The 20469-nt window shown below is 31.5% G+C and overlaps 1 protein-coding gene across 1 annotated transcript in view; it reads right to left on the bottom strand.

Annotated features, from left to right (window-relative positions):
• Window positions 1-5104: 5104 nt before the first annotated feature.
• The window catches only part of LOC111704542 (breakpoint cluster region protein-like), a 35813-nt gene continuing 20448 nt past the window's right edge, over window positions 5105-20469 (bottom strand). Inside the window, 17 exon segments of the mRNA XM_023476799.1 lie at window positions 5105-6311; window positions 6816-6900; window positions 7031-7065; window positions 7200-7280; window positions 7614-7712; window positions 8062-8157; window positions 9023-9095; window positions 9564-9678; window positions 10651-10750; window positions 12846-12947; window positions 13373-13473; window positions 13647-13764; window positions 13960-14076; window positions 14612-14743; window positions 15454-15558; window positions 17036-17243; window positions 18477-18496. Of these exon segments, the coding sequence (XP_023332567.1) occupies window positions 6177-6311; window positions 6816-6900; window positions 7031-7065; window positions 7200-7280; window positions 7614-7712; window positions 8062-8157; window positions 9023-9095; window positions 9564-9678; window positions 10651-10750; window positions 12846-12947; window positions 13373-13473; window positions 13647-13764; window positions 13960-14076; window positions 14612-14743; window positions 15454-15558; window positions 17036-17243; window positions 18477-18496 (1722 nt within the window). The 3' untranslated portion in view covers window positions 5105-6176.

The following is a 20469-nucleotide window of genomic DNA, read 5'->3' as shown; positions in this document are numbered from 1 at the left end:
ATTTGAACATTTTTTGTAAAATAAAATCATTTTTTTGTGGAATTTTATCATTTATTTTAATCGCAGAATTCCGCAAAAAATGCTGAAATTTGCGCGTTATTTCACAGAAATGCGCAAAAATGCAGAATTTGCGCCGGAACAAAAAATGTTCATGAATGAATTTTAGCAAAACGTTTTTTCTATTTTACTAAAAACAATACATCCAGCAAGGTATCAAAATTTATCAAATAAGGAAAATACTTAAAAATAAAACTTACTTGACTATGCGATCTAGGTAGTATAATGCTGTACACACATTTTTTCATAATGATTGAGGATTTCTTATCTTAATATCCGTTTTTTGACAAAGTATAATTCCTTTATTGATTTTTCGAAATTTTTAGTGGGTTTTCTTTTATATTATGAATTGAAAAGACTTTTTTGCTTTGGATTACAATTGAGAAAATAAAAAATAAAAATGGAAACTGTGTAAAAGGACAGAGAACTGAACAAACTGAGAAATTAAAACTTATTCTGAAAACCGGACACGGACCAAAAATATGCGGAAACGGACCAAAAAAAAGGGGAAACCGATCCACAAACTGAGAATTTATAACTTTTTCTCAAAACCGGAAACGGAATATTCGGAAACGGATCAAAAAAAAGGAAGCAGATCAAAATACTAAGATTTTAAACGTTTTTCTTGAAACCGGAAACCAATAAAAAAAGGGAAACAAATCAACTGTAAACATTAACGAAACGGGTCGAAAATAATTGGATATCCCTCATCACTTTTAAGTTTTTGAGGGATTTCCGATTATTCTTGGAAAATTACAAACTCACCTCAATTTTTCATCATAAAATGCAATTGCTTTAGTACTTTTGCTCTATCAACTCATATATCTGAAATAAAAAAAAGATTAATAATCATTAGGTTTGCTGTTGCTTCGTTTTTCAGACATCAATTTTTTTAAATGTACATGACCTCGAATTCAACTGTTTCATATATGAGATGCATGTGCAAACAAGGAGAAGAGAGTCCTAAAATTATACGTTAGAAAACTATACCGGTCCATCTTTCTCCCTACAGGTCAACGACCTCCATTATGACTTCCATCAACTTTAAAAAATTGGGAAAATACCAATTGGTTCACACCAACTCATTCATTTCAGCATAACCAAACAATTTTTAATACTTTAAACAAACAAATAAAAAATATGCCAAAATAAACCCAAATATCCGACCTCCAAGTTGACCTCTTCTCCATTATGCTCTCGAATATGTCACAATCTGTTAAGACTAAGTATAATGTCATGTTTAGTGTTCGATTTGATTTTATTTAAAGGATCCTATTTTGTAAAAGAATGTTATTACACCCTAGCAGTAGTTGACCTTCAACTATTCATGACCTCCTCTGAAGGTCAAAATTTATGGTTACTGAAAATGGGTAGAGTTAGGTATCAAATCATATTTTTATTGATGTTCTAATTTCATTCAAATGGACCCTTCTGACGTGAAATGATTGTTTAGGTCGTTGAATATGTGAAAAATTTTATATTGTGATTGGAAAAAATTATTGGAGACCGTTTAAGTTTGCCGTGTGCGGAAATATGCCTTAAAATCATGGAACTATTCCTTGAAAGTTTTTCTGGATGCTCAGTATTTGATATAAATCTTCCTGTTATTATCTTTTCTGGTCGAAAGATTTTGAAAACAGAGCAACCGAAAATCAAAATATCAAGAATTTCATGCATCATCTATTTTCTTTACTCATATCCTGAATTTTTTATCCTTTTAAACTTATTTTTCGACTTAGAGAATTTTGTTTTTGTCTAGATACTTACCTTATCCTTAGAAATCGTGTCGACATTTTGATATCAAGTTAGTCAATGACATATGTAAGTTTTCATTTTTCGACATAGAGACTAAATTTTTCCAGTTTTGATGAAAATTAAGATTTATTCGTCGATTTAGACGATGGACGAACATGAATTTTCAAAAGGACGGCACAGTTATCTTAGGTTAAGGAAATAAGCTAGACAATAATAAATGCGAATAAATGACAATTTTCAAACGAATTCGTCGATTTTAACGATGTAAGAATTTGAATTAGTATTTATTTAGTATTATTTTGGGTTAGGTTAGGATAAGACACTTTCTGGGCCGAGCGCTGCGGCTAGGACAGGCTAGGGGCCGAGCGCTGCGGCCACATGGCCAATTTTATCCGTCTAACATATAAAATCTATGTACAAATTTGATATGAGGGGGGGGGGGTCCAAAAATCGTTCTCTACTTCTGACATTGCCTCTCAAGATATTAGTAACATCAAATGCACCTTGTATTAAGATTTCCATGAAGTGGTCTGCAATTTTTGTAACTTAAGAATTGAATTGAGAATTGAGATATTGAAATTTGAATAAAATTTAAATTATTAAATACTTCCAAGGTTGTTTAAATCTTATAGTGTCTCCGACAGTTTCGTTGATACAAAGAAGGAGGCTAAATTTTACCAAATTTAAAAGATTTATAATTTCGTTTTCGATGCTTCATAGACGAATATTAAAATTAAAAATTAAATTGTAAGCCCTTTACACGGTGAACAGGGTTGCTTTCAAATTGAAAACATCGATTGATAACCCTATAATTGTAAGCGCTCTTCAAACAGGCGCCTTAAATAGTAAATTTAAGATTTCAAAATTTCCAAACAAAAATCAGACAATTGTTGCACATGATCTATGCCGCGTAGATTTAAGAAACTAGATATTCTAAACTACCGAGGTTGCGTGATTGATGTTTTTTCACTGCTATTAGACAAGGATTTTCATAAATATTTGCCCTTCTTAAATTAGAGCCGTTTACAAATCACTAGTGTATCCTTCGACCTACGCAAATCCGCTATACTCCACTTCTGACCTACGCCAAATCCGCTATACTACACATCCGACAGCTACTAAAACGTGATTTTAAAGCTGCTAGATTGACTTGTGGCCGCAGCTTTAACGGTCTAAATAATCTGAAAAAAATGGAACCAAGGTTACATGTTTTTTTTTCTCCTCAGCTCCATGGTGGGAGGTTGCGTGATGAATATTTTTTACTCCGGTCTTCTCCTCGAGTCCGATCGTCTATACGCAATTCATCACCCCCTACTGAACTTCTGACCTACTAACTTTCCGACCTACTGCAATATCGGAACTACGCCAGCTGTTTGTTTTTGTATTATATTTTAGGGTTATAAGGTTATTGTTAAGACCATTTCCGCGGGCCGAGCGCTGCGGCTAGGACAGCTGCAAGAGGACCGGGCGCTGCGGCCACAAGTCCATTTATCCGCTGTGAAACCGCGTGCTAGTAGGTTCGATACGGAGTGTAGCGGATTTGGCGTAGGAGAAGTGGAGTATAGCGGATTTGCGTAGGTCGAAAAATACACCACCTCCGATAGACCGCCCAGCGGGTGGATTCTCATTTGAACTACTGCCGTTTGAACTATGGTACGTTTGAACTATTGTTCGTTTGAACTACTGACATGACGTCATATCCTGTAGTTTAAATCAACGCATTTCTTGGTCATTTGAACTATTTTTCTACCCCAATTCAGTTTTAACATTTTTTTTATAATCTTCATAGTTATATTCATGACAATTAATTAGATAAACATTACACAGAATGAACATAAAAATAGTTCAAATGAACAGAAAAATAGTTCAAATGAAATAGTTCAAATGAACATAAAAATAGTTCAAATGAGCATGAAAATAGTTCAAATGAAATAGTTCAAATGGAAAAAAATAGATCAAATGAAAAAAAAAATAGTTTAAATGGACTAAAAAATAGTTCAAATGGACAAAAAATAGGTTAGGTTAGGTTAGGTTAGGTTAGATAAAAAATAGTTCAAATTAAACTATTTTTTGTTCATTTGAACTATTTTTTTGTTCATTTGAACTATTTTTTTGTCCATTTAAACTATGTTTTTGTTCATTTTAGCTATTTTTTTTTGCCCAATTGAACTATTTTAATGTTCATTTGAACTATTTTTTTTTCATTTGAACTATTTTTATGTTCATTTGAACTATTTTTTGTTTATTTCATTAATAATATTTTAATAGTTCAAAAAAACTAAAAAATAGTTCAAATGAGCAATATATTTACTCGTTTGAACTATTGTTCATTTAAACTATCTCACGTGGTCCCACGTGCAGTAGTTGAAATGAACAATAGTTCAAATGAACAATAGTTCAAACGGCAGTAGTCCAAATGAGATAGCACCTTTTGCTTCATTATCTTTTACTTTGAAATCAATTTTAATATAGCATGACTCCCATATAATACTTTTATTGATCTTTGGTATCAAACAACTTAACAAATTATGGAAAGACAATCTAAACTTTAATTCACCAATTCTGTCATGTTTCGTGGGACACCCTGTATCTTTCAGCATTAAACAAGAAGACAAGGAGAAAGTAGAATACGGATTCTTATGTGCAGATAGAAGGTAGAAGACGGGTCCTTTATAGCAGGGAGAAGGTAAAAGACGGGTTCTTTTGCAGGGCGAAGGTGGAAGACGGATTCTTTAGCAGGGAGAAGGTAGAAGCTACGGCCGTTCTTTTATATGGCGAAGGTGAAAGATGGGTTCTTAAAATTCACTGTATGACTATTCCAATGTTAAATAAAGTCTCCTGAGCTGGATATCGAGATCAATGCTTCATCCTCTCTCTTTCTTAATCTCGAGATTACAATGCTTGTTCTCCTCTTGTTATTAATCTCCAGATTAATACCGTTTGGGATTAAGGAGATTCCATTCTAAAGTTTTCAGCTCTGTCTTTAGTCTTTTTTGGCATAATTAATGACGTGCGAAAGAAATAAGTTTACATTTGCGTGGAATCCTAAATAAGGAGTCTGACAGTATAAATTCCGTATACAGTCGTCTCTGAAGTATCATTCTTTGTGAGTAACCCTGTGTATAATAAACGAATTATGCTTTATTTTTCATTTTATTTATTTTTTTTCGTTTTATTTATTTTTAAATTCTATTTTTAAGATTTATCAATTTTTTCTTTTCTTTTTTGGTACTTCCCTCCCCCCATTTACATTTTTCTGCTTCCTATCATTTTTGTTTCACTGAAAAATAAGTACGCTGAAATGTTTATTTTATGCATCATAAGTTGAAAAGTACATTATATCAATTACATAAATCTAATATTTTGAAGTTTAACATTTTAGTCTTGTTGCTTCTACCATAATGAAAGTGGAAACACAAACTTAAATTGTCTATATATCAATTATGTAATATCGATAGGTTTAGATAAAAAAGTTTTAAGATGTTTTAAAATATAGTGTAAAAATGTAGAAAAATTTGATTGTTTTGTTTCATAATATTGTAAAATTTAGCAAAAGTTTTAACTGCACAGGCAAGAACATATTTTAAACAAAAAGACTTGCAGATTCTGTTAAAAATTAACATTAATAACACCATCAATGCCAAAGAAATGTTTTTCGTAATATCTCAGAACCAAAAGAAATTTTAACTTTATGTATTTTTTTTTTAGAATAAGAGAACCGAACGTTAGAAATATCTCACAAACAGCTTGACGTAACTGTGTTTAAAAAAGTTGAATAGAGAACTAACTTAAAGTTTATTAATGTTCTTATTTTCCAAATAAATGTTTTAAATTTCGTATTGATTTTAATTATTCGATATTTGTTGGATGTGGTGGGAAGGATATAGGTAAAACTAGAATTATTTTTCTCACTGGGGTATGTATGCATAATTTGCTTTAAGAAAAGATAATATTTACTGCTTTTAATACATTAAACGAAGACAAAGCAAATATCGTATTTGAGATCAGTAGAAATCGTCGAACAAAATAGCAACAATGAGCAGAAATAAATATCGTTGATTAAAGAAGAAAGTAATAATTAAACATTGATTAGAAAACTGTTAAAGATCACGGACAGAGAATTTGTTTTCTTGATCAACTACAATGATGATTTATCGATGATCTGTGAGGATCTCTTCTTGATCAACTACAATGATTTGTCGTTGATCTGTGAAGAATCTCTTCTTGATCACTAACAATTATTTATCGTTGATCTTGGATCCTCCTCGATCAACTACAATGATTTATCGTTGATCTGTTTAGGATCTCTTCTTGATCAATTACAATGATTTATAGTTGATTTGTTTAGGATCCTTCTTGATCAACTACAATGATTTATCGTTGATCTGTATTGGATCCCCCCTGGCTCTACGTGTAAGAAAGAAATGAAGTATCCCCGACTGTGCCATGACATCAACTGTACTCGTTGCAAGGAGATCTCCGCCCTTCTTATCCCGCTCCTTAACAATTACTTTTATTAATTTGGATAAAACTTAAAGATTCTAAAGTTTTCGTGCATTTGATCAAATTTTGTGTAAATAGAAAAACAAAAGCATCAAAATTGTGTACTAAAATGTCAACGTTGACTGATGATTTTTAGTCGTTTTATTTGTTTAAGAATTAGAATTTTGTACTTCGTAATGAAATAAACCAATTATCTTGAATACAATGTTGAATTTAGGTTAAACTTTCTCTCTCCATTTATTAACTCCATTCATAGAGTATGTCCGATTCACAACAGTACCCTTTTATCTTTGTCTGATCAAGGATGGAAGAGAAATCCTTAAAAAAATGATTATTTCCAATTGAGGTTTTTCTAAAAAGCAACAATATCTTCAACATCATTGATGAGCTAAATGTTTAAAGGAAACCCTAGTGAATTCTACATGACCCTCAGCAGGATCACTTGAAATTATACGACTGGCTCTTTAAGTACGATAAAAAGTAATGAAAATGATGATTACCAATCCCGCGTGCAGCATTGTTGGTCCAAATACAGTCGCCATGTTGTGAAGAGACATTTTATTTTGATATTCCATCTGGGATACTCTAAACCAGGGAGTAAATTAAGTCATTGATTTTAAACATTTTCTAGAAGAGTGAGAAGGGGAGGAATTCGTTAAAAGTTTTAACTGCTCGCTTTTTATTTAAAAAAGTTTATATGAAGAAAACTATTTACCTGACTAGATGCTCTATAAGAAAGACGATACAAGCCTACATCAAAAATAAAATATATTTTTATAAATTCATCATCACCTTTTTTCGAAATTAAATTAGAAATAAACATTAAAGTTTCATCATCTAAAAAATCCATGTTCTCAACTTTATAATAAAGAGATAAAAATGACCTGGTTTGGATTTTGTGGCAGCAAACTGAAAAGTTGAAGATAGGCCTTCGTTCTTCGTTCTTCATCAGGTATACTGTAGGCCTAGAAATCAATCAATCGATCAATCAGACTTTTAGGGTCGACCTAACTATCCATCAATTAAATACTTATAGATTCGGTATACTGTATATCAAGCAATCAATATACTCAATCAAGTAAACAAATTTCTACAATCTACATTCGGTAAACTCTAGGTCAAGGAATCAATTAATAAATCAATTAAATACTTATATATTCGGTAAGCTGTAGATCAAGCAATCAATTACTCAATCTTACATCCAAAATATTGTAGGATAACAGTTCAGCAATCAATTAATCCACTTTTCATTTTTCTCAAGCATAATATCATATGGATAGCATGATAAATGATTTTACCTGGAAAAGTTTGAGATAAACCTCGGATGAGAATATGCATTCTGGTAGATCTCGTAGATACTGCTTACATATACCAGCCACAGAGTGTATGTCACATTCCTATACGTTTAGAATATATAAAGTAGTAATCTTTGCATGTTTGTTTAGAAGTCTGATCATACCTCAGGGACCCCGATTTGCCTCAAATTTTGATTTAGAAACTCGGTAGAACCATGGGCATGGCTTAAACGTTGGTTATTCTAGCTTAATTTTGTTTTATATTCTAACAAACTACACAAAAACAATCTTTCTGTCTAACAATCATTGATTTTCTATGAAAAGTTGATTTGTTGTTTAAGCATCTGATCCTTCAGGAGGGGGCAACGCGCTCCCCCCCCCCTCAGTTAAAGGCCCTGGGAATCTATATGAAGACGAATTCCACTGTAATTAATCTCTATTTGTTGCTTACCTTTAAGAGTTGTTCTGCCTCATATGGATTAGATTCGTAGGCCTTCCTTAGCTTAACCATGTCCGCTGAACTGCCACTCACACGATATATACCAACCTTAATTATGGGATTTTGAATTTTTCTGTTTCTAACAAACAATGTAGATATAAATAGAATGGTTATTCCAAGGTTATAATGCAAAGATCCTTTTATTTCAGAGGTGTACGCATCTTTGTACTGCAGTGATACTGTCTCTGGGCGGTACTGTAGACACAAGACGGATGTCACAGCCTGACATCTCCATCTTTCACATAAAAAATCAATGAAATATTCAGGTTAAAAGAAACTATTATGTGAATTATCAAAATTATAATGCTTTTAACCTCCTCGGATGCTACACTGATGCATCTATTCTTGTTTACAAATTCCGCCCAGAGAGAATTTGTTTTAATATGTAAGCAGAGTATACGCAACTGCAATTAAATTTCCTTGCATTATAACCTTGGGTTATTCAAGATATCAAGATAATGTACAGTGGTAGCCCGATTTTATCAATACAATGGAGTAGAATTTTTTATTTCAATTTTGATTGCAAACCAGATTTTTTTTCGAACTACAAGTTTACAAGTATTAAGTAATCAAAAGAAGCTTCCTTAAAAAGATAGCTTCTCTTGACTTCTATGTTTATGTGGATCCATGCTGTTAAACAGCTTGATATAAATCAAAATAGAAATCAAAAGTCGTCTTCATTGTATTAATATATGAGACGACTACTATAAAATGGGGGTGGGGGGGGTGGGGTAGAAAACAACATTAGGAAAAAAAGTTCAAAGTTTTAAGTGTACTCAGTTCTATATAAAATAAAATTTTGAAATTGTGAAATTGATCCCTTTAAGTCCTTCTTTGAAACATGGTTGAAATTTCGTGATAAATCCCTTTAAACTAAATGTTATGTGAGTTATGTACAGTATACAGTACACACCTCTGATATTCCTCTTCTCTCAACCTCTCTAACACAGGAGGTTATAATAAATGGGACTGCTCTCTTCTCCTTCCTATGTTATTTTAAGGATTATAGTTACTTTCTTCATTAATATTGATATTATTATTTTTATTATTATTATTAATTATAACTGTTAATATTATCATTACCATTATCATTGTTATTATTGTAATCACACATGGAACATTTAAATCAACTGTATTTCCGATGTTTGCAAGACATTGTTAATATTGTTATTATTGTTATTATTATTGTTATAGTATTATCAGTATCTATATCATTATCATTATCAACATCAACATCAACATCAATAGCATTATCAATATCATTGAATTACCATCTTTACTGTTCATGTTATTGTTGTCATAATTTTCATTATGATATCTTAAGTTAGTTACTATTTCAGTGGTATTTTTATATTCCTGTTTTCAAATATTATTTTTAAATATTATTTTTAAAATACTTATTTTTAAAATACAAATTTTTTAAATATAATTTTTTTAAACATGAATAAGCCCACCTTGTAGTTTGATGAATTGGAGTTTTGAAGAGTCCTGCTGGTTTAGATTGAGGAACTCGACGAACTGTTTCCTCAAATCCAACAAACTTGATTTCACAGGTCAGTATTACATCTCCTAAATCAAATAGCAGTTGAATATTCTAATTTCAAGAAATTTCAAATGTTGAGACTTTAGTGTCCGGTGTTGTCCAGGTTACCCATAGTTACCCCGCTTGGTCTTAAATTATTATCATTGATAAAGTGCTATGTCACCCCCGGGGTTCCCTAAAAAATCAGCTAAGTTGGCTCAGCCGTTTGGCGAACATATAATTGAGCGATGCACATTATATATATAAGATGTTATCTTTGTAAAAAAATTTTCTCTTTTTCAAACATTTCTTTAAATACTTTAAAATTTTTTTATTTGTAAAAACATAGATAATGGGAACTAATTACTTGCCTACAACTTTTACTTTCTATTCCCTTTATATTTACAAGCCATATTTTTAAAGGGCATTTTTTTACAAGTCATATTTTTACAAGCCATATTTTTACAAGCAATATTTTCACAAGCAATATTTTCACAAGCCATATTTTTACAAGTCATATTTTCACAAGCCATATTTTTACAAGCCATACTTTTACAAGCCAAATTTTCACAAGCCATATTTTTACAAGCAATATTTTAACAAGCAATATTTTTACAAGTCATATTTTTACAAGCCCTATTTTCACAAGCCATATTTTTACAAGTCATATTTTTACAAGCCAAATTTTCACAAGCCATATTTTTACAAGCAATATTTTAACAAGCCATATTTTTACAAGTCATATTTTTACAAGCAATATTTTCACAAGCCATATTATTACAAGCCATATTTTTATAAGCAATATTTTCACAAGCCATATTTTCACAAGCCATATATTTACAAGCAATATTTTCACAAGCCATATTAGTGTGATTCTTAACCTTTTGACCCTGCAGAATTCCTAGTTTGAAATATCAAAATATTAAAATCAGGTTAGCTATATGTATAAATTACAAGATAAAAAAAGTGCCATGCAGAAGTCAGCTGTTCTGCAAAGTCCAAACATAATTTTTCTTTACCTATACTTATTCTTTGCTCTGCATATTCAGTCTTTATCCAGTTTCTGCTTAGTTCCATACAAGCCCGTCCTCGCAGCACCACGCCCTCAGCTCCACCCTCCTATATAACCATACTTATATATTTTAACTCGTAGCCCCACGCCCTGAGCTCCACCCTCCTATATAACCATAATTGTTCTACTTTTTTTCATTACTCATTACATAACATATTTATCATTTCAGTTATTTCGTAATCATTGAATCCTTCAACATATAAATTATTAGGTTCTTGTATTTAAAAGTTCTTGTAAAACCGGAACTTTCCATGCATTGTCCAATGGGACATCAAAATATTTCATTTGTTTCTTAACTAACATTTTACTAAGATCAGAAAGAGTTACAGAACAATCATTTGCAATGGAAAATAAATTTCTGCCAAAAACTGTGTTCAGGTCATTTCTGCATATATTAGAAAGAAATCTAGTGAAAAGCTTAGAACTTGCTTCAATAGTCTCATAGAATGACACACATCTACTAGCTAACACATTAATTAATTGGTCTCAGTTAGAAATAACGTTAAAAATATTATATTTCATCAACAGGGTTACCCACAAGGTATGAGACTCTTACGACCTTTATTTTGTATTTGAATAAAACGATTTGAAAATTCAGTTTGGTGAATTTAAACTGCAGCAAACCAAACGATTTAGGACAGAAAGAAAAAATATGCAGCTGCATGAATTGATATGAATGAATTTCAAAACAAATTATCTAGATAATTATCACTACAATTAAGTTATTGTAATAAACTTTTTAACTTTTACAATAATTCTAAAATCAAAATCAATGAACATAAAATGTGTTTAATTCAATGTTGTAATTTAAATAAAATTCTTATTTTCTTCTTGATTTGCAATCTTTTATTCATGCTTTTAGATCAGAAGTAATAAAAGTTTTTTAAATTAACGAAAAGTTAGAAAAAACGACAAAGTAATATTGAATAAAGTCTTTGCCCCAAACTCATATTTTTTAATCTCCGAAACCTGATGATGTAAAGCTTTAACATTTCCAGACTTGAATTATTTGATCTAACAGAATTCACAATTTGAAAATATCTTAATTTTTACAAAATTGAGTTGAAAGTATACACGGATTAGGAAGTCAGTGTCAAAATTTAATGAATTTGAGCCGCGTCTTAAATCCGCCAAAAACCGGTTTCAATTAAGCGCCAGCTTACATTTTGAAACAATGCATACAATTTTAAGTGGAACCAACCATATTTGAGCCGCGGCTCAAATTTTTTAAATTCAGCCTCAGAGTTTGTGGCAAAAACTCAATCCCTTTGTGTTAATCTTCCCTTAATACAACGGATTTACCACCCTGTAAAATCGCAAAACCGCAGATACTACCGTTCCCAGGATATAAACCCTTCTCATTTTTATAACATTACACTTTCGTATCCCTCGTTCAGAATTATTCTCAACCAATAAAATATAGGTTTCAAATTTAGCGGAAGCCTGATCAAATATAAAACCATGGAATCTGATAGACTGATACACAGTTTTATTTATTTTGTAAATGACAACGATATTATTTTTTTTTACTTTACTTTGATACTTAGACTTAAATCTTTATCCGGCAAAAATCAAATTTCTGCAGGTCTGCATCATCAGGTTTCAAAGATTTCAGGTGACCCTCTATTAAGATGTCAGATTCACGACGAACCCCTTTAATCCCTATTGTGGAAGATATTGTAGTTTTTATACCTTGAAAAGTATATAATTATCCTAATTTGCTTCATTTTCTATGTTGTAATAAATCCGCTTTTATTGAAAAGCCGCAATTTAAAATAATCAATTAGTAGAATGAAGAAAATTGATAACTTCATAATTTATGTTCAGTATAAAGAGTACTGTTGTGTACCGGATATTCCTCATATAAGAAAGAGTCACTTGAAATTAAGTCTTTAAGGATTATAGATTTAGAGTTTGATAATGGTGATCTGTTCCTTTAAAATTAAGTTTTGTCAACTGTCTAACTTATAGACAAGAAGTCTAAGGTTCTTAGATCCCTCTACTGTTCTGTCTACTGTCTACTGTCTATTGTCCACATATCTACTGTCTACTGTCTACAGTCTACTGTCTACTGTCTACTGTCTACTGTCTACTGTCTACTGTCTACTGTCTACTGTCTACTGTCTACTGTCTACTGTCTACCTGATATACAAGAAGTCTAAGGTTCTCTGATCCCTCTAGTTCTACCGTAAACTCTTCATTCCAAACAGGTTCCAGGGTTCCAGTCATGGTTCGAGTCTTAACCTAAATATTAATTTGAATTTGAAATCAATGTTTTTTAAAAATCAAAGTTTGAGCTCTTGTCTTTATCTAAACATAAACATTTACATTTTTACTTTTCATTGTAATAAGTGTTTTTATGAATATATAAACTTTGAGTTGTAGTAATTAATTTGCGGTTATAACTTACATGCGCCTGGGAAGGGTTTGTGGGAATTAAAAATATAATGCCAAGAAAAAAATGTCGATTAAAAAAAAAATTGAAAAATCCACGAAAATTCTCAGTGTACACTATTAATAATGGTGGTTTGAAAACCAGTTTTAAGCTACATTGTTACGAGAAAAAGAGGCTAAAGCGCCCTCAAACTCTTGTTTGAAACAAAAGAAAAATTTGCAATTTTTTTTCTTTCTTTACTTCCACGTGCACCCTAACAATATTTTAAACCCACCTTTCTAAAATAATGTCCATATGAATCTATTTCTGCCACCACAAATAGATCTGCATGACGAGTTAACCCACTCAGCTGCTTTATATTTATATGAAGGTCACCTAAACATTATTGTACAAACTGTAAATGCCGTTAGATCAAAAAGTTTGAAATATCGAAGGTTACTACCATCAGGTTGTAAATATATAGGGATTAGAAAAGTAAAGCTATAGTGAGGATTGTTGATTAGAAAATATTTTAAGATTTTATTCTAGAATTGTCCATTGACCATTACCTATAAGCAGTGGTTCGTCTCTAGCAGATCTCATTAGAAAGCTGCCCATGTTCGTCTTTAAAAACTTTCTACAGGACGATATCCAGGTTTGCAGTTCAACCATGGATAGCGAGTGTGCCTAGAGATACAAACATAACATTTTTAAGTTAATTTTTATCGACTAAATAGAAATTTGATCAATAAAAGCATATAAAGATATGAAAAATGCAGTTTTAAATCGACTTTTGTGCTTTTTTATGTAATTGTATTTATTTGCATGCTTGTGCATGATAAAAACGAAAACTTTGAGTTTTCTGTAAAAGTATATTTAAACCTGTGAGGTGTTGGGAGGAAGGTTAGACTGAAGAGTTTTTAGAGTTTCCACCCATTGAGATCTCTCAAACTCGGAACTCAGGAAGAACGAGAAAGTTTTCCCGGATTTCGAGGAAACCTAGAAACATTTTATCTCGTGAGTCCTGGATTTTATGAACAACTGTAGAAACGAAGAGACTCTATAAACTTGAGAACATTTTTAATTTTTAAACCTAGAATAGCTCTATACAAAATGTTGCCTTTCTTTTCGTAAGATATCAAGAGGCCGAATTTAAAGAATTTGAGAACTTAAATATGGATGGTTCCACTTAGAGTTGTACTCAATTTTTCAAGATTTAAGCCGGCGCTTAATTGTAACTGGTTTTTGGGGGATGCGAGACGCGGCTTAAATTCATTAAATTCGGACAAAGGTTGACCATTAAATCTTGAATTGACACACGTTTTGATAATAATGTTTTTGTTTTGTTTAAGAACGTCATTAAAATTGTCGTCACTTAATTTTCAAGGTAATTCAAAAAGAAAAACTCTGGGAATACATCCTCCCACCGAGAGACTGAAATAAATTTGAAATAGTTACATGATATTTTCTCAAGATGGGATCCTAGATTTTAAAACCAAAACATTTTTAGATACATTTTAGATTTAGCTCAAACCTGGAAAAGAAGATGAGGAGAGGCTAGAACTAGTTGAGCTTCAAGTTCAGCCAATTGTTTTCTATGTTTGTCAGTACTCATCCTTCCTCCACCTCCTCTACCCTTCCCTCTCCACTCATCCTCTCTCTGAACCTGGAAACCATGAGATAAAGAGATATTCAAGGATTTTTCAATATTCAAGGATTTTTCAATATTCAAGGATTGTTGCTTTTGCCTTTCTGCAAAGTCTAATTTGGGTAAAAGTTTTATTTCTTTACGAGTTTGATTTACTTAATATGCAAAATTTAACATTTGCCGAGGAAATAGACGAAACAACTGGCGGATTTATGCAGCAGAGACGAGAGATAAACTGGAAATTAACAGAAATTAACATTTTAGGATAGAAAAATTTAGAAAAGAATATCTTCCTCAATATTTCACCGATCAAGGTTTAAAGTTGACCATTGTAAATCGTCCATATTCCTCTTTAATTGGGGTTTAAACAATCCCTAATATTAAGAGGCAAAGTAAGAATATCAAATTTTATCTTTTCTTTAGTCAAACATTAGTTGAGCTTTATTTATATATAAATATATATATATATATTAAATTATTTTTATATTATTATATATATAAGTTAGCTATAGCTGTCCAAACTGCTGGACCAAATTGGCTGGCATCTCTTGAGGGAACCCATGGGTAACATAGGCTAACCATTATTTTTCTTATTCAAAATTTGATTTTTTTAATTTAGTTTTTTTTAATTCGAAATTTTTTTTTCATTTGTTTTTTTAATTTCAAGAGCTACGCCGGGCACTTCAAGCCAGTAAAACATAATATGAATTAAAGTAAAAAAACTAAACCTGAACAATTTGATCCCTGAGGGCTGCAGCTCCTGTTTTTAATGCAACTATATTTGCAGGTTTTGTTTCTTTAGGCTCAGAACTTGGCTCCTCTACGATCAAGGCCTGAAATAAATAAAGTTGAATAATTTAGAATCTTGATTCATTTATGCAATTACTTCTACTCCAAACTAAACTAAGTATCCTGTATTCCCAAACTACATTCCAACCCACAACCTTCTTCCCATAACTGTATCTCCATTTTAATCCCTCACTCTTCCCATAATGTTGTCTCCATCTCGACCCTTTCCCTTCCCATAGCTTTATTTCCTTTCTAATCTCCCTTCGATCCCGTAACTATACCTTCATTCCAATCCTTCCTATAACTATGCCTTCATTCCAACCCTTCCCCTAATTATACCTTCATTCCAATCCTTCCTATAATTATACCTTCATTCCAACCCTTCCCATCAGTGCTTAGGAAGTTAGGATCCATTTAATTTTGATGCGGATCCGGATCCGGATCCTGGATCCGCTTTTTAAAAAGATGTATCCGGATCCAGGTCATTGATCAAGAAAAATTTTATTTTAGTTCAAATATCTTTTCATACCTAAAAAAAATGTTAAACATTTTAACATTTTTTTACATTATTTTTCTACTAGTTTGCACAAAATGATAATGATTTTTTTTACTTTATTGGATGAAAAAAAACAGGTCTAATTCATATTAGCTTTTAGTAGAAGGTGGGCGTTTGGAATATCTGCCTTCAGGCAACTCCTTAGGTCTGATTTGAATATCTTCAGGGCAGAGAACAGTCTCTTTATACTGGGAACACAAGATGTTCCTTAGCATCTTGCCATAAAGGAACATAAAGGAACAGTGATATCGATAAAATTTGAAATGCAATATCATTTATTGAATGGATACAATTTACAATTGTTCCCCCAAAAGCTTTAGTAATGATCAACAGTGAATGAGATATCCATGATTTTAACTTCAAAAATTAATAATTTTAAACTGGTTCGTTGACCAACACCCTCGGAACGACGTACAAAAATAAAATGCTTGTAAAAAGTAAATTTTGAAAAGAAAATACTGAGACCGAATTTAAAGAATTTGAGATGTGTTGCTGACCTACCTGCTACCGGTAACAAAGGAACTGAGGTTTTGTCACAAACTCAAATTGTCTAATCCCTATATCTTTACAATCTGATGATATACACCTTTTTTTATTTCAAACTTAGATTATTTGGTCGAACAGAATTCATATTTTGAAATATCAAAGGTCTACGACATTGGGTAGCAAAGATAAAGAGATTAGAAAAGTAGAGTTTGTGACAAAAACTCAGTTCCTTTGAACCACCAATATTCAATGTTAAAGATTAGGGAAGAATTTAAGTCGATTGTTCAAATTTGAACCGACGGTTTAGTCAGGTCTTGACCTGGCTAAAATTCTTCAAATTCTGTTTCTGAGTATCTAATCTAGGTATCTGGCCTAGATACCGATGGACCGACTCAGCTCATCAATTATGTATAACACAATGCGGCTTCTGCACTGTAAAACCTGGCAGAGTCAATTAAAGGAGAATTTACTCTATTTACCTTCATTTTCTCTGATAGTTCTCCTTTAACAAAAAAGGTTCTTACTCTTCTATTATAAAACAGTAACAGATTTTTCCATTTTATGAAGATTTCTGAATCTTTTTCAGTTTTTGTTTTGTTTAAGACGTTAACAAGCTTCAAATAGTATACCATATAACAAAGCATAAAAACAATGAAAACCATAAAATAGTGGTATTCCGTAAGCTTCCTTTATCTAATGATTAGTATATCGCTGAGAATTTACTAAGGAATTAAGTTTTTTCAATGTTTCTAATTTTCTAATTCCTAGATCTTTGCAATCCAGTGTCAAAGAATTTTTTATATTTCAAACTAGTCTTTTTAGATCAAATAGTTTGAAATATTCTGCAGGTAACAAAACCTATAGGTATTAGAAAATTTGAGTTTGTGGTAAAGACACTTTTAGAGAATATAAGTAGCAAACTACAATTCTAAAAGAAAAACATGACTACATTACATTTAAAATTCGGTGCCGGTGTACCCAAACCTCTGTAAAGTAAAAAGGTAGATGTTAGTTCCATGGTTCTCACAAAATATTTTTATTTTGGAGGTGAGGTGGGGTCTTCTACTGATATAGTTCTTCAATAGGACTTTAGATCTGTAAAAAGCTATCCTAACATTTATCTAGCCATTAATTCAAACAAAGACTATCTATCTATCTATCTATCTATCTATCTATCTATCTATCTATCTATTGCTTTCTAGGTCTAAAGGATGGGTTTTCTTTCTTTCCCGGAATTTGTTCGTCACATTTTATTTAAATCTAACACATGGAGATATAGGGATAGAAGGTATTATGGTGGATTGTCTTACATTTTCTTACAAATCATAGTTGAGAAGGTTATAAAGTTGTTACAAAGAAAATTTTGGGAGGGCTTGGATGATGTTACAAAGAATGTGGGGGGGGGAGAGTTTAGATTGAGTTACAAAGGAGATTTTAGGAGGGGATGAATGGAGCTGCAAAGTAAATGTTGGGAGGGGTTTTGAAGGATTTACAAGAGAGATGTTGGGAGGGTTGGATTGAGTTTCAAAGGAGATGCTAGGATGTTGGGAGGGGTTAAATGCAGTTACAAAGGAGATATCGGTAATTTGGAATATAAAGTTAAAAAATGTCATTGGGAGGGTTACTTACAAAGGATAGATTAAAACTGAGAGGAATTAGGGTGAACAAATACAGAATAAGTACAAGTTTAGAATAAGAAAATGTGCTCTAATTATAGATAGATAGATACAAGTTTAGAATAAGAAAATGGGCTCTAATTATAGATAGATAGATACAAGCTCAGAATAAGAAAATGGGCTTTAATTATAGATAGATAGAAGCTCAGAATAAGAAAATGGGCTCTAATTAAAGATAGAGATATAAAAAGAAAGAATGACAAAAGACATTATACGTTTATAGTATTGCATAATATTGTATCACCCCCAAATCCCACTCCTTCCCTAAACAAGTAAATTTTGAAAAATTTTGAGAAACCCCATTTTCTGCACACTTGAGGAAGCAACGCATAATTTCCCCCAATTTCCAGCAAAACATAATAATAATCCTTGAAACCCCCGCAGCAATTGTCTGGGTGAAATTGCGTAGTACGGATGTGTAAGAACGTGCGAAAATACGCAATATTTCAAATTAACGTCTATTTTGAGCGTGTCTCTATTCTTAAGACATTCCAAGATCACGATGTGTAAAATTATTCTCCTACGTGCAGATAATACAAAACATAGAAAATTCAAATATATTTGAGAGAATAAGGCATAGACTGATAAACATGAAACTTTTCAAACTGATAAACATAAAAAATGTTTTAAGTGCAAAATATTCGCAGATTCCTAGATATTGCTTGAGTTAAAAAACAACAACAATAATGATACAGTGATAACCAGAAAACTATGGAATAGGAGGGTGCCTTTTAGATTCAAGTTATGACTTCAGATATTCTAAAGAACATGTGACACAGCACTTGTGCAGTATAAACAGGCCCATTTCACTTAATAAGTGAATTAATAAGTTTCTATTGGCTTTTTAACAAATTTTATGTAGCGAAGATATAGGGATTAGAAATCAGATTTAGTGAAAAGAACTTAGTTTAATTCCTTTCAATCGTAAAAGTGCCATAAAGGATTTATAACTTCGTTTTTATCCACGAGGGATACAATTTAAGCCATTTTCTTGCTCTTCAATGTTTAAGAAATTTACTGAATCTTGCCATGTTTTTTACTAGCCTTGTACAAGAGGTTAAGAAAGATAGATTCTTGAGCTTACTTAGTCGTTTCACTAAAATATTTTATTAAAAAAATTGTCAAACGCAAAATAAATTATATGAAGTTGAGAGTTCAAAAAATCAAGTAAAATTATTTTCGACATTTGCTCAAAAAATAGGATAGTACCAAAAAAGTAAAAAAGTTTACTGAAGTTTTTTTGGGACACCCTCCGTACTAGTACTAGTAGCATACATAGGTAGGTGTATTATCTGAAAGTTTGTTTGATTGATTGATTGTCCGAACAAGAAATGAAATACATAGAACTATGAAGGATTGAGGAGCTCATTAACTCTTCTAATGAGAGAAAATATGGGTTCGTCTCAACCCATTGCTTGTCCGTGAACTAGATTATGTGTACGTTAGTACGCTGTGCAAGGGAAGATATAGAGGCATACAATGAAAGTCTTGATTTTATCGGTCGCCTTTAACAAGGAACGGTAGTTTTTCCATTAACGAATGGGATTTCCGAGGGAGCAAAAGGGTTTTTGCATAGAACACCCGATCTTTATTATTAATGATCGTTGCACGTTGACGACCAAAAACTTGCTCTAACAATATTACAGATATTATTTGTATTGCCTACAGGACCACTTTATATAAAGTACATTCTATAGCAAAGAAGCTGAATGGTATTGTTTTGAAAACAATAAAGAAATTTGAGCCCTAGTCGCTGTAAACATAAACAAAAAAGGTTATTTCGATCATACTAGAAAAAAACGCTACATAGAATAAATTTGTATAAGATAATTTTTATCTTTAATTTATTTCTAGTTGGTTAATTCGAAAAAAATATAAAAATATGTTAAGATATATATTATAAATTTATAAACTTGCAAATATAAAAACAATAAAGAAATTTGAGCCCTAGTCGCTGTAAACATAAACAAAAAAGGTTATTTCGATCATACTAGAAAAAAACGCTACATAGAATAAATTTGTATAAGATAATTTTTATCTTTAATTTATTTCTAGTTGGTTAATTCGACAAAAATATAAAAATATGTTAAGATATATATTATAAATTTATAAACTTGCAAATATAAAAATGATAGAGTAGCGTTTCTTTACTTGTAGCGTTTTATCTGGTAACATTTTATGAGGGAGCTTTTTATGAGGTAGCGTTTTTCTAGGTGGCAGGTACACCTTTATTTCAA

Source organism: Eurytemora carolleeae, unplaced genomic scaffold (genome assembly GCF_000591075.1).
Source record: "Eurytemora carolleeae unplaced genomic scaffold, Eaff_2.0 scaffold321, whole genome shotgun sequence".
NCBI classification, from domain to species: domain Eukaryota; kingdom Metazoa; phylum Arthropoda; class Copepoda; order Calanoida; family Temoridae; genus Eurytemora; species Eurytemora carolleeae.
This window is presented reverse-complemented; position numbering and strand designations above follow the sequence as displayed.